At 37.1% G+C, this 15,714-nt stretch overlaps 1 protein-coding gene across 2 annotated transcripts in view; it reads left to right on the forward strand.

The window, feature by feature from the left end:
• The window catches only part of OLFM3 (olfactomedin 3), a 313,170-nt gene that overhangs the window by 243,882 nt on the left and 53,574 nt on the right, over positions 1-15,714 (forward strand). Inside the window, exon 1 of one of the 2 annotated variants that reach the window (XM_006830903.1) lies at positions 10,102-10,336. The exons of the other annotated variant lie outside the window; for it this stretch is intronic. Coding sequence (XP_006830966.1) covers positions 10,208-10,336 — 129 coding nt within the window. The 5' untranslated portion in view covers positions 10,102-10,207. Of the gene's footprint in view, positions 1-10,101; positions 10,337-15,714 lie in introns of those variants that run through there. 2 annotated transcript variants of the gene reach the window in all.

Raw genomic sequence — 15,714 nt, forward strand, 5'->3', positions numbered from 1 at the left:
GAAATCAACTCAGTGATAGTGAGATTTAATTTTATATGTGTTTGAATGTTATGAAAGATAATTTTAGTTTTGTCTTAGTGTTAAATGTATGGAAAGGTAAATACAACATTTCCAGATATGAAATGTAATCTATTACAATTATCAGTCACACCTTAGGCAATGGTTAGAAATAGCTGAATACAACAGAACCATTTAGAGAGTGCTTGAAAACTATCTTCTAATCCTAATTAATTGCAGGACAAAAGAAGATCCCGCTCAAGTTTGGTGAAAGTCAAAGAGGTAAAGAGAAGAAAGAAGAAAGGAAGGGATGGAGGGGGGGAAGCAAAGAGGAGTGAACAAATAAATAAAGGGAAGATAGAAGGAAAGGTGGGGAAAGGAAGAAAGGGAAAGAAAGAAGGAGTGGGGAAAAGAGAGAGAATACTTTGCAAGACAATACATTTCAATAATGCAACTATCTCAACACTTCTCATGTTAAAAGTGCCTGCATACCTTTTTTGCATCAACCTGACAAAAAGCCTTCAGACTAGAATTAAATTTTCAGCACTATACTTTATGATTCAGAATGTAATTAAACATCAGTATTCCAGCTATTCCTTCTTGATATGTGCATGTAATTTTGAATATTATTTTTTTTGATCCTTCAAGAGTCTGTTGCTTTTTCTTGAGTGCCTTCCTTCTCAAAGACAATGATGTTTTTCAGATAATGACTGTTTCTTTTACACAGGCTCTTTATACTCAGTAGCCCTATGTTTTTATTTTGGTAAATAGCAAATATTATTCATGAAATGAAAGGTCAAAACGTAAAGTAGTAGAGAAAAAAGTACAGTCAGAGGAAAGTCTAAAGTGTACAAATCCCCACTATTTCAAACCTAGAACCATGTTGTTATAGTTGTTAAGTGCCATTGAGTCGATTCCGACCCAGGGCAACCCTGTATAGGGTTTCCAAGGAGCAGCTGGTGAGCTTGAACTGCCGACCTTGCAGTTCAAACAACTTTGCAGTCTGACGCATTAGCCCACAACACTACACCAGGACTTCCTATTAGAACTCATCTTTTAAAATTGACTCAACTCTATCTTTTCTATTGAAGTCATTTTTGACCATTTGCATCACATAGTCTGAATCTCCTCTTCTTTTACTACTCCACTGTATCCCAATACTTACAAGATTGGAAATACTGGACTCTAATGCATATAATTGCTTTTATTGTGTTGCATTGCTCAGTTGATAAATTACTTTTAAAAGGATGCTGTATCATATTAGTCTTGCAAATTTCAGTGTAGTACAGTTCTTGGCCCAACGAATATGCTTAAATAAATGTGTAAGGTTTAATAGGTCAATGAGGGAGTAATGCCCTGCTTCTGCTTGTGTTTTCCAATAACAGAAAGTAATACAAAATCCATTTAGAGAGAACAAAAATTAAGAAGCAGAAAAAGAATCAATTATTTAATCTCATTACCAAGAGACAGCCATTGCCAACATTGTTTCCCTATACATATTCATTGTCAAGTTCTTAGTTCTATATGTCATTTTAACATTTTTAGATGAGTATTCACAAAAGTAGTTGCTTTAAGTTAAATGACAAAAGAGGAAGACCCCTAACGAGATGGATCAACCAGGTGGCGTCAAGTGTGGCAGCGGTAGTGAAGTTGGCCCAGGATCAGACATTGTTTCTTTCTGCTGTGCATGGGGTCGTTATGAGTCGGTTCTGACTTGATGGCACCGGACAACAACAACAATTGGCAATAGTTAACAGAAATGGAAGTTATCAAAGATTTTATTCTACTTGGATCAGAAATCAATGACCTTAGAAGCAGCAGTCAAGAAATCAAATAACATATTGCATTGGACAAATCTGTTGCAAAAGACGTCTTTGAAGTACTAAAAAACAAAGATGTCACTTTGATAATGAAGGTTGCCTGACCCAAGCTGTGGTCTATTCAATCACCTATTATGAACGTGAATGCTCGACAATGAAAAGGGAAAATTGAAAAGAGAATTGACATGTTTGAATTGTAGTGTTGACAAGTATTGAATATGCTATAGCTTGTCAAAAGGATGACAAATCAGTTTTACAGGAAGTACAGACAGAAGGGTTCTTAGTAGTAAAGATGGTGACACTTCTTTGGACAAATCATCCAGAAAAACCAATCTTTATAAAAGAACATCAGTTTTGGTAAAGAAGTTGTTATTGTTGTTGTTATTATGTGCCGTGGAGTTGTTTCCGACCCATAGCGACCCTGAACAGGGTTTCCGGGGCTGTAAATCTTTACAGGAGCAGAAGGCCTCATCTTTCTCCTGTGGAACAGCTGGTAGTTTCGAACTGATGACCTTGCGGTTCACAGCCCAATTCGTAACCACTACGCTACCAGAGCTCCTTGGTAAAGAGTAGGTAAGCAAAAATGAAGAAAACCCTCGTTGAGATAGATTGACACCATGGCTGCAACAATAGGCTCAGACATGCCAACAATTGTGAGGATTAAGCAGAAAGAAGAAACATTTGTTCTGTTATATATAAGGTTGCTATGAGTGGGAGCCAACTCAAGGGTGACTAACAACAACAATAATTCCAATTGCATTGAATAAATAAAGGACAAGTTAATGAAATAAGTTGTATACAGTTTAATTTATGTAGTGGTTCTATTAATGAAAGGGCTTAAAATCTTTTTCTGAACTCCTTTTATACAATTGCATAGCTTTCAGGACACTTTCAAATGACAAAGTATGCCTAACCTATTTCATTTCCAGATCTCTAGATACTACATCTCACTATGTTTGTCACCCAGGAGCTTTTAAGTAACAGAACAACCTTGTTTACCCATATTAATGAGAGGATAATACTGATAAATAATACTGTTAATGTTACTATAGAAAAGCTAACTGAAGGCCTGCTATTCTTGTGAATTTATTAAAAAGCAGGCTGCAAATATAATCTTTCATACTTTGATGTTACTACCACCAAGTTTTTGGTTTCTACTAGGCATAAATTTCATGAAGGAGATAGCTTTATGAAACAACTTAGAACAATTTTTCGGAAAATTGCACATTTGAGGATCCAATTTTGTTCTTTCACGCTACCACTGAAACAGTTTCCTTTCTGATCACCAGGCAATTTCTCAACCTCTTTGAGATTTCTCTTCCTAAACAATTTCTTTCAAAAAAGCTTTTGGCAATAATTTAACACTTCAGTCTGTACTAGTAAAATGGGTAAATTAGAAAAATCTGAAAATAGATTCCATTGAAAATATAGTAGGGTCAGAACCCTTACCTGAAAGCCAACGTTTCCCTAGTGAGGTCTTTGCTCTGTGACATTCAGAAGATAAACTCAATAAGTAAAGATATGTTGCTTCTAGTTTCTGAGGTTGGCATTAAGCTTTCATTTACTGAGAGCACTGAAATGATTAAACTGCACTGCTTTGCCCACTTAATCCTGATGATTAAAAAAGAAAATGACAAACTTCAGAAGTTTATAGACAAGCTTCAAAAGTTCATGGGAAATTATATTACTTTTAAATTCCACTTTTCCGCATTTTTGGAGTTCTATTGTTATTGTGAGAGATAAAGTAAGGGAACCATCATAACAGTTAGAAGTATCTGTCTAGAATGTGATCATTCCCGTTCACATACTATTCCTGCCCTTTACTACCTGTATAAACTTAATTAGGAGTCCTGGTGTGACACTTTGGGTTAATGCACTGGACAGCAAATCAGTTTGAACAGCAAGGTCGGTGGTTCAAGCTCACCAGCCGTTCCTTGAAAATCCTATACAGAGTTACTATTGGTTGGAACCGACTCCATGGCACTTAACAACAACAACAAACTTAATTAAGTTAAACAACCGCTCAATGCCTTAGTTCATCACTTTGGGTTAATTATAGTAACATTTTTCCCTCATAGAGATTTTGTAAGGATCCAGTAAACTGATACATGTCAAGTTTTTAGCATAGTGCCTGGTAGACAAAGCTGAGCAAATATCATTTCTATTAGACAGGAATTTCCTGAGAATGGAATTCTGGGAGAAGCATGCTTTATATACTTTCCAGGACATTGTTAGCAGTCAATCTCTATGAACCAATCATAATTGAAAGCTCAATATTCTGTACTTTAAAATTTCTTTAAAATAAGTCTTCAATTGGTATTTATCTCAAAGTTTAATAACCTTCGTTTCTCTGTTACAATCTCTGTCCCTGCTCTTTCTTCTATGAAGATGGGGAAAACCAGACTGACATCATTTGTATTGGAATAATGAGTTCAGCATTGATTGAGAGTTCTGGTGTGGTGCCATAGGATAATCACTGGACTTCTAATTGAAAGGTTGGTGGTTCAAACCCATCTGCTGCTCTTCGGAAACTATAACAGGGTTGCTATGAGTTGACATAGAATCAACGGCACTTAACAACAAAAATATCATATAACAAATTCTGTGATGTGTGTGTTAAGTATGGTCGAGTTAGTTCCCACTTACCGCGACCTTATATAGGATTTCTGAGGAGCAGATGGAGAGTTTGTACCACTAGTCTTGCAGCTCAAATCAACCTTGTGGTGCAAATCAACCTTGTGGTCCAGTGCTTATCTTACAGAGTCACACCAGGAATCACACCAGGACCTAGTAGTTTATTTTATCCTACAAATGTCTAAGGAGTAAGATTCTTTTATTATCCCCAATTTGCGCACAAAACCCCCAGGATTTAAGAGATTGTGAAGCTCGTAGTCTAGAAATGCCAGAACATAGAGGCTGCGTGAATGAAGAAGTAAAATTTGAGTTCTCAAGTGTGGTTCTAGGTTATGGAAAATTCCCGAATGTGGTGCCTCTGTAGGATAAGCACCAGGCTGAGAATCATACGACCCAATGTTCATTCTACCTGCTGCTTCAAAGGAGAAAGATGAGGCTGGCTATTTCCACACACATTTACAGCCTGGGAAACCCTATAAAGGGTTGCTAGGAATTGAAGCAGGGAGCAACTAAGCAGAGAAAAAAATCTTTTTGTATTTTTTTCCTAGCCTGAGGGTCCCTCTGTCATACCACTCTGTGTCCTCTGTTTCTCAAGCCTGATCCTGGATTTATATTTATCCATTCCTTCAGTATTTAGTAGAAAATCGGGGGGGGGGGGGGGGGAGGACTACAAAAACATGTTTTTCCTGAATATATTTCTTCCCCACACATTCATTTTTCCCCCCCTTTGAAGTAGCAGCAACAGCTGCCAACAGAAGGTCCCTGGAGCTTATAAAGCATCAGTCAGCTTCCCAGATGAAGGCAAAGATGAGAAGAAGAAATTCCTCCTTGAAAGAACTTTGCTAATGTTTTTCACTCCAAATTTATTCTTTTATTAGTGAGCACTTTAAACACAAAGCTGAAACCTCAAGGCAAGAATGGCAAAGCATTGATATTTAGAAGCTACAAGTGGTCCCTAATTGATTTCCAAAAGTCAAAGTGAAGGAGAGTTCGGTGATTGAACACTCTCATCACTAGCATCCCTAATTTTTAAAGATAATAATAATAACTCTTGTTATTTTTCCATTATAGTCACCAACTTTCCTATGTTATTGGAGACAAGTTTGAATAATTAAAAGAAAAGAGGAAAAGAAGATTGATTCCACGTTTGTTTAGGGTTCCAGTGGCCCTTGAGACTTAGCAGCGAGACAGGAATATAAGAGTCAGTAGTTCTTGGCTTAGTTCACATGTTGTTGTTGTTGTTAAGTGCTGTCGAGTCAGTTCTGACTTATAGCAACCAAGGAGTGGTTGGTGAATTTGAACTACTGACTTTGTTCAAACTGACCCTATAGTCCAGTGCTTTATTCCACATTGACACACCAGGACTCCTAGTTCAAATGTAGTTAGGTTTTAAATGTGTAATTTAGAAGGAAGGGGCATTGTAAGCTTAATGTTTCAATATTTTTACACCAGGCTTTCCTCATGAAATACCATCATGCACAAATAAAAATTACAAAGTGCAATTTTATAAACTAAACTGGCCCTTTTTATAAGAATACGCTCTTTTAAAATCCCCCACTGAAAATCAGTGGTCTTTTTTGTTTGTTTTTTTACTTGAAGAGAAGCCAAGACCAAAATAATAACATATTTATGTATTCATTATTTTAATAAATATTTATATTGAACCTACTCTTGCTAGGAAGCCTTCTAGTCTTTGAGGAAACCTTAGTGAACAAAGCAGAAAATATTTCTGCTCTCAAGAACAGATTGCTAGAGGAGGTTATTAACAGCCTAGATGAGAACAGTATCAATAGAGTAGAGACCTGTGGATGAAAAAAAATAAGGATGTCAGACTTTTCCATTACTTTGAGTAAGATGCGGCACTGTAGGATAAACACTGGACTGCTAACCACAAGGTAAGTGGTTCTAGCATATCAGCTGCTACAGGGAAACAAGATGAGGATTTCTGCTTCTACAAAGATTTACAGCTTCAGAAACCCTATACAGGATAGCTGTCAGTCAGAACAAGATGGCACTTAGAAATAACAAATTAGCCCCACAGACACAGAGACACTTGGTTTCATACAGAAAAGTTGTATTAGTCATTTTGACTGAATTACAAGTCAATATGGAGGAGCTCTGGTAGCGCAGTGGTTATGAGTCAGGCTGCGAACCTCAAGATCAGCAACTTGAAACTACCAGCTGTTCTGCGGGAGAAAGATGAGGCGTTCTGCTCCCATAAAGAATTTACGGTCTCGGAAACCCTATACAGGGTCGCTATGAGTCAGAACTGAGTCCACGACACACACATAACCACCACCACTACCATGGAATCCTGATGTGATGTTGTAGGATAAGCATTAGATCACAAAGTCGGTTTGAATCACAAAATCAGTGGTTTGAACTCACCAGCCACTCCTCATAAACCATATACAGGGTTGGTATGAGTCAGAACTGAGTCCACGACACACACATAACCACCACCACTACCATGGAATCCTGATGTGATGTTGTAGGATAAGCATTAGATCACAAAGTCGGTTTGAATCACAAAATCAGTGGTTTGAACTCACCAGCCGCTCCTCATAAACCATATACAGGGTTGGTATAAGTTGGAACCAACACAACGGCACTTAACATCCATAACAAAAAACAGCAGTAAGTGGAAGAACCTAGAGAACTACTCTTCAAACTGTCTTTAAGATACCAGAGCTGAAAGAGCTGTTCATTTGTCTAGTCATTCACATACCATACAACTAACCAGAATAGGTAATATTTTGTATTCTGATGGATGGTATTCTTCATCCAAACTCAAAACCTGAAAGATCCCCCAGGCAATTACTTCTTTTCCTTGTCACATCTATTCAATCATTTGTTATTGTTGTGTCCTCCAGTCAATTCTGACTCATAGGATCCTGTATGAGCAGTTGGTGTGTTTGATCCACCAACCTTGTGATTGGTGTAGCGATGTAGGATCCATGCTAATCCTACATCGCTACACCAGAACTCCAATCATTAAGCACTGTTAATTCTACCCACATCTCTGTAGAATTCATTCTTTCTAACGCCACGGACAGTTTCTTATTCCAGGACCTTATCGTATCTTTCCTAAACGATCAGATTATCCCCCTATGTGGCTTTACTTCTTCTGATATGCCTTGTTTTCTCTGCCAGCCCCACTTGTTTATCCTATAACATAAAAATGTCAAAGTAATTATCCAAAATTTATTTCCTGACCTCATTTTTTTTGCCTAAAACCATTGCATTATATGCAAGATAAAACCCAAGAACCTGAAATATTCTGAGCAGGTCACTGTCAAGATTGCCAGTCACTTCTCTTGGTATATCCTCCAACAATCCTCCTTTATATTTGTTAACTTCTATACCCACTAGGTTTCTTGACTTGAACACAGGCTGCTGCTTCTATATAAAATTATCACCTCCTCCCACCTGCAAGCTAGGACTCAATGGTTAAAATGAAAATTATAATGATAATCACTTCACTAGATTATAGAAGAGTGATACAAACTATTCAGCTCTCTACAAATTGTAGTTATTTTATTTCCCAAAACTAATAATCATTATAATGGGGGCTTTTCTACTTCAATATGTTCCATTTGAACCTACTCTAAAAGAACACATTTTAGCTTTTGTGTTGTTATAAACATCAATGAATTATAACCTTTCATTATTGTTCTCTCTCAGGTTTTAGTGTAATTATTAGTATCTCTGGGAAATAGCATGAAGAATTTCATTTAGGTTGTTTATCATTACTATTACTGTTATTTCTTCTTTTCTTTTTAATTTACAAGTAACAACATTCCTTTTCCCTGAGAGTCAATCCTATATTCTTTTCAAGATGCTATTATTTTGTTGACTGATAGTTCACTAATAAATATAATTACAATCTGCCAAGTTATATGTTAAATTATTCAATAATTACACGTACATTAGTTTTCCATTTTAGAAATTAAACTCTTAAAATGACAACTCCCTTATTAAAGTCAGGTAGAATTCCAACTGTGTTCTTCAGACAAAAAATAGATTTATAGATTTATAGATCTATTTTGCTTATTGTCATTATCACAGTGTAATAGTTATGTAAATTTTCACAATTCTTTCTGTGAATACTGTGTGCTACTACTGTTGAATTGAATACATAAGCAATAGTGTTTTTATATTTATTGGTTTCTCATATGATGTGATTTTTGATAGATTAAAATATCATCTATTTGTTTGTTTCTGGGCACTGTGGTTTCAAAGTAGAGGTCAACTAAAACAATTGCAATGCATTTTAAGGGAGAAAGAACAGTGTGAATTTCAAGGTAATAGATGCAGAGAAAATTTGAATAGTCTGTCAGTCTTCGCCCCACAAAGCTGTAGTTGAAAATAAAGAGCACACACATCTCTATAAATATATATCACTTTCTATTTTATTAAAGTCTTTTTTTTTTTTTTAATTTCTTCTGTCAAGACTGTATAAGAAAAATGTATCTCTTTGGATGAAAATTCTTGATAAAAACAATTGCAAAATCTTCTAAGGAACCAAAACAATATTCTCCCTTTGGGTAACAAATAGCTTCCTTTCCATTTCATTTTTATTCAGCTATATTTCCCTATATGTTTTCTCTTTATATTTTTTATTTTTAAAAACACAGATGTGGTATAAGAAAATGAACCCAGTTAACACCATTTGAGACCTGATTTTTATGTTTGGGCAATTTGTTGTATTTGTATAAAGAATGTAATAAAATTACCTATAAACCCCAGATTCAGTATACCACATTTGCCAACTGAATTCTAATAAACAGATCATTGACTATTAGAGCTGGGAGGGTCCTTGGAGAGCATGGAGTCAAAACCCCATATAGTGTAGGAAAAACTGAAATCAAAAAATATAAATTCATGGCCTAGTCCCACAGCCTTCTAGAGGATAACAAGAGCTAGGCCCTCAGACTTCCTGAGCCCCAGACCTTTGCCCTTTTTAATACATCGCAGTTCTTCTTAAAACTGTGAGTTTGCATGTGACTGAGTGATAACAAAGCACTCATTCTTAAAAGCATAATTGGGAACCTATGAAATTTCTTTAACAGAATTTTTTCTTCTAGGCTGCCTTTTCTTAATCTTCACACATAAGCTGTCCTGGGATAATTATCTTCTCCAAGCAGTGACAATTAAGCTTTGGCTATTATTTTAAAGGCAATGATCTAATTTTAGGTTTTTGTTAAAAAAGTAATAATCTCAATATCTGATCATCTTGGAAATCTTTGGCAGACTTTGTTTTTAGGCACTCCCTGAAAACATTCTGCCCAAGGCCAGAGAAATCTGTAGATATTAAGTTTGGTGTTTGAAATGTACACTTTGGCAGACTTCCATTTAAAGGTGTATTTTTTATGAAGAATAAAGAGCAGCTTATTATACTTACACAAACCCCAGAGGAAATGGACTCTGTTGATGGTAAATGACTAGAGTGGAGCTGGAAAAGCTCACGTTTCCCCTGCCTCCAATCCCTGCTCTGATAATTACCAATCAAGCCCCATCACAAATTTTTTACTTGATGATCTTACAAAGTGTCCAGCAAGGGAGGAAAAGGAAGGGCAGGGCATTTCCCATGAGGGTGGGAGAAGGAGGCTCTGTGGGCTTTCCTGGGTGATTAGAGCTGGGAAAGTTGATTTCCTTTCATGCTGTAGATGTAGCTGCTGCAGTCACGCCTCTCGCTGCTAGCCCAGCACCGGGCTCCTAATCAGTCACTATGAAAACTCATTAGCTCCACAGCAATGAGTCCTCCACTGCTGAAGCTTGGCGCTGTGCTTAGTACCATGGCAATGATCTCAAACTGGATGTCCCAAACTCTCCCTTCCTTGGTAGGACTGAACACCACAAGACTGTCATCACCAGATACCTTAGTAAGTCACTTGGGTGGTTTGGCTCTCTTGGGGAGAAAGTGTACTAAACCAGTAGCTTTGTTTTGAAAACTGTAAAGGTTGAGATTTTGCTTACTTATTTACATGTCTGCTTCAAAGCTATAATAATGATCTGGTAACTTTAGTAATGGATATTTCTTTATGAATACTTTAAATGTACACCAAAATTAATTAATTAAATAAGTGGAGTGCTTGAGAAAGTAGCTGTGAAAGGGAATACTAAAGTTTTTAAATTCTTTAAAATGAAAACCTTTAATATAACTATATTCATGAGGTTTGGAAGAATTTTTATAGAAATACGATTTTTAAAATCATTGTTTTACTTCTTTGTCAATGTCAGTAAAAACCTACAGAGTCTATTCTGTATGATCTAGCTTTTCTATAGGAGGGTCTTTCTGGGAAACAATGCCTGTAACTGTCTGCAGTGAAATCAGTTAGGGAAGCCCCATCTTTTAAACATAAGTGAATAAAAACCCAGGCAAATTAAAGCCTGAAAAAAGACTTTTAAGAAAGCTAAGAAACATGACCAATAGGAAGTTTACTTTATAAAATTGCCTTCCTGTATAGCTAAATTTTTATAAATATATTTGAAATCATTAGTCTATCTCTTGGGGTCTTCATTCAACCTAAAATTAATGGGAAAGTGCTTTTCACTCTCCCTACAGTCTAGTAAAGTCTTTTCAAATAGTTTGATATAAAGTTTGGTAACAGCACTCCAACACCTAACAAAAGAAAATGAAAATGATTGATTTTTTTTATCACCAAGAAGTTTACAAACACAAATCGAAGGAGTATCATGGAAAAACAATGTCATTACTCTCTAATAAAAGGTGCAGAAACGATTAGGATGTAGGGCTTTTTAACCTTTATCTGGATTACTCCAATAGATCAGGAAATGTCAGGAACTAAAATAAAAGTAACTCCCCATTTTTAGTACTTGTTTGCTGTTAGTAATAATAATACTAATAATAATCAATTGTTCATCAATGTATAATTAACCAATTAAGTATGTTATTGTTGTTAAGTACCCTAGAGTCAGTTCTGACTCACAGCAATCCTATACAGGATTTCCTAGGATGGGCTGGTGGGTTTGAGCCACTGACATTGTGCTTAGCAGCCCAGTGTTTAGCCTATAGCACCACACCAGTACTCCAATTAAGTACAGTCAGACCAACCAATTAAGTACTTTGTCAGAATTACTGGCAGAGCACATGTAGAGCAAATTTAGTATTTTCACCTCCCTTGAGTCATGTATGGACCCCAACTCCTGTTATTAAGATATGTCACTATCTTCATGTTTTGGTGTAGCAGAGGGTAAAAAGTATTTTCAAGTTGTAAATACATCATGATATAAGTCATCAAAAGCAATTAGAAAATAAAGACATGCACATTATTTAAGAATTTCTGAACCAAATTTTCTCAAAGTTCTAGTATCTGATTGCAAATCAAATTAATTTTTGAATTCATTCTTACTGAAAAATAGTGTCTAAACTAAGAAATTCATGAAAGGAGTTATGTATAAAACTTGGTACCTTGTGAGATATGTATCTTTTGTGTATATTGTCATTTGTTTGGCTATTATCTATTGCTGACTGAGAATAATCAAATTTCTAAAATCATTCATGAATACTGTTTTTTAGGAGTTGGGGTTTTCTTCTAAGTTAAATTGAATTACTTTTTTTTTTAATGTTTTGGTTGGCAATCATTTGAGAGAAAAATGTAAAGCAGTCCTATAGATCTTTGTATATTCTGACACATTCAAACCTTCCTTTGGATGTCTCCATTTTGATAAAAAACAGAAAATTCAGAGAAGTTAGTGATAGAAAATGGTAGTCACTGGAAAGAAGAAACCAGGTTACAAAAGCACTTTGTTTTATTTTTTGCATGCTTTAAAGAAGTGATATACTTTATGGAAGAGTACTGTCTATGACATTTCCCTACCTTAATTATTCAAGATAATTGCTCATACCCTAGGCTCCCCATGGTGAGGAATGAATGAATCTGTATTTCCAAGATTAAGGTCATAAAATGTTAATGCTGGAAAGGATTTTAGAAACCATCATACCAGTTATTTTCAATCCATTTTTAGCAGAGGCCTTGCATTGCAAATTAAATCTTGTGCAACATGAGCTGAATAAATATTTGCTTAATGCATGTTAAAGTGGAAGTCCAAATGTAAAACAGGTCATGGGTCAAATAATAAATGGTGATGAGGGGCACATTTACTCCACCATCTTCTGCTTTTCCATAAAATCCATCCCTTGCCCCACTTAAGAAGCTTCCATAAAAACCTTAGCTCTCTCAAGAACTTAGTTGGAAACATGGCATATCTACCCCAAAGCCCTCTTTCTTCATATGGGGAAATGACCCAATATGTGTTCATTTACAATCAGCTTTCACCTAGCTAGTTGGGGGCTGATCCAGAGTTTAAATCAAGTCACCAGGCTGAAGTCCTGTCCAGTAAAGTCCTCTCACCTACTTCCTTTGCTTGTCCTTACCCCTCCTGGCCCCTTCTGCCACACAAAGTTCTGTCTGCCCTGCTCAGCTGGTTTCTCATGTTCCTGTATTCACTTTCCTTTCTCTGTCTTTCTCTCCTACACACCAGTACCTCCATACCATTAAAAGCACATTTCTATCTCTTTGGTCTTCCAGAGTCAGACAAAAGCTAAACTTAGTATGTCTTAAGGTGCTCTGGTAGTGTAGTGGTTACAAATCAGGCTGCGAACTTCAAGGTCAGCAGTTTGAAACTACTAGCTGTTCCCCGGAAGAAAGACTAGGCGTTCTGCTTCCGTGAAGATTTACAGCCTCGGAAACCCAGTACAGGGTCGCTATGAGTCGGAACCGACTCCACGGCACATAACCACCACCATCATTTATCCCTGAAGTTTATGCATTTATAAAGAAGAAAAAAATTTCTTCTGTTGACATTCCAAACAGAGCAGTGAAGGAACTCTTTCTGATTTTCTGATTAGGGGAGTCTTCTTCCTAGCAAATAATTCCACAGGAGACCCTTCCATGTAGAAGGCTGGCTAGCCTGTTCCCTTAAGAGGAAGTGGTCATTGACTCTTTGGCTCAGAAGTAAGGAATCCTTGGTAGTGCAGTGGTTAAAAACTTAGCAGTTAACTGAAAGGTAAGTGGTTCAAATCACCAGCAGTTCAGAAGAAGGATGTGACAGTTTGCTTTTGTAAAGGTTTGTTGATGTCGTTGTTGTTCAGTACCGTGGAGTCGGTTCCAACTCATAGTGACCCTGCACAGGGTTTCCGAGGCTGTAAATGTTTACGGGAGCAGAACTCATGTTTCTCCCGCGGAACCACTGGTCATTTTGAACTGCTGTCCTTGAGGTTAGCAGCCCGATTCGAACCACTACGCTACCAGAGCTCGTTTTACAACCTGGAAAATCCTAAGGGGTATTTCTATAGGGTCACCATTGTTGTTAACTATTATCAAGTCGGTTCTGACTCACAGTGACCCTGTAAAGGGTTTCTGAGGAGCTACTGGTGAGCTTGAACCACCTACCTCATTGTTCAAACTGACCTTGCAGTCCAGCACATTAACCCACAGCACCACAGCAGGATTCCCACATCGAGTCACTACGAGCCAGTATTAATAGCAGTGTGCTTGGTTTTGGTTTTGGTTGGTTCAACAGGTTAGGTATAAAGTTGTAGAATCACTCTTTTCTTCAGTTTCCTCACTTGATGTTTTCACTTAAACAACATGAATGAGAAAACCTTCAATTGCATGTAGTACCCAGCTCAACCGCGCGCAGGCAAAGAAAAAAAAGGGAAGAAAGTAGGTGTTAAAATGTTTAATGAGTTTAGATGGAATGTGCAGATGGCAAATATTTAGATTTACAAAAGCATAAACATTTTCTTTTTCTGGAATGATAGTTCTGAATGACTTGGAAACAAAAGAAAAAAAGAAAGCTGGCTTGATTCATTAAAGAGCAAGAAAACTTGCTCTTGGTGGGTGACTACTAATAGTAGTGGTTATTGTAAGCCTTTAAGTAGGTTCAGACTCATTACGACCCTTTATAGGTTTTGATGCTGTAAACCTCTATGAGAGCAGAAAGCAGCATCTTTCTCCTGAGGAGTGACTGGTAAAGTCACACTGCTGACCTTTCTGTTTTATCCACTATGCTACCAGTGGTCTTGTTTCTGTTAATGTTGCTGTTAAGTACTGTCGTGTCAGTTCTGACTCATAGAGACCATGCTTCGGGTTTTTTGAGGCTAATTAAATTTTTGAGGGAGCAGAAAAATCTCATCTCTACCTCTAAGTGGCTGGCAGGTTCAAACTGTGGACTTTGTGCTTCACAGTCTAGTGTTCATCATATGGAGCCACCACACTCCCTGGTTCTTTTCATTGTTGTTAAGTGCTGTCCAGTCACTTCCAACTCATAGCAACCCTGTCTAGGGTTTCTGAATAGCAGGTGGTGGGTTTGAACTGTGGAGCCTGTGGTTTGCAGTCCAGTGCTGATCCTACAGGGCCACACCTATTCTGTTAATAGGTGTGCTGAGGGTTAATGCCCTGGGCTACAAAGCCAGTTTGAACTTTAAGGCTGGGTCGTTCAATCTCACCAGATACTCCTCAGAAACCCTTTACAGGGTCACTATGGGTCGGAACCAACTCAAAGTCACTTAACAACAACAGCAGCAAAAGGTGAATGATTTTACTCCAGGGTATTTTTTATCAGCAAATACTCAAAATGCAGCTTCTTATTAATGGGATAAGCTCCCTCTTTTTTTCCTTAGAATCTGGAAACATTCCTTTATCCTCATCTTTGGCATTGTTTTCTATTTCTTCCCCCTCCATCTCCCTTTCTAATCTATTAGTTGGTCCCTTCTGCCTTTGTAAGAGTCTGCTTGTGAGGAGACGAGCTTCAGCTCTCAGAAGTCTCAGGCTTCCTCAGGCAGTCCTCTCTTATTCAGTGAACTTCCCCTTGAGGTTGAGTTTCTGAGAAATCCCCATGATGTGGACTACACTACAGGAAGGACCTGGAAACAAGCAATTAAAACAGCAAAGAACATTCAGCAGAAACCAGCTGTTCCCAAATATTCACTTCTACCACTCTGGTGGGAAGATACCTTGAAAACACCTGTGGCCATAAGCTGTTTGTTATGCTACATTTCCAAATATCTAGCTGAATTCTCCCCATAAATAACTACTTCAATGAATTAGTCAACTAAAAGTTCTAAAAACAAATGGAATACATTGAAACCAACTCTCATTAGCCTCTAAGTTTCTTACTGTCAACTAACCATCTTCTTTTTAGTCCTAGATATTTAACTTCACTGTTCGGTATTGCCCAAATCCCTAGGTAATGTTGACTTTGTAATAGGGTAACTAAACAAATTTTAGTATGA

Source organism: Chrysochloris asiatica, unplaced genomic scaffold, assembly GCF_000296735.1.
Source record: "Chrysochloris asiatica unplaced genomic scaffold, ChrAsi1.0 scaffold00002, whole genome shotgun sequence".
Classification (NCBI taxonomy): Eukaryota; Metazoa; Chordata; class Mammalia; order Afrosoricida; family Chrysochloridae; genus Chrysochloris; species Chrysochloris asiatica.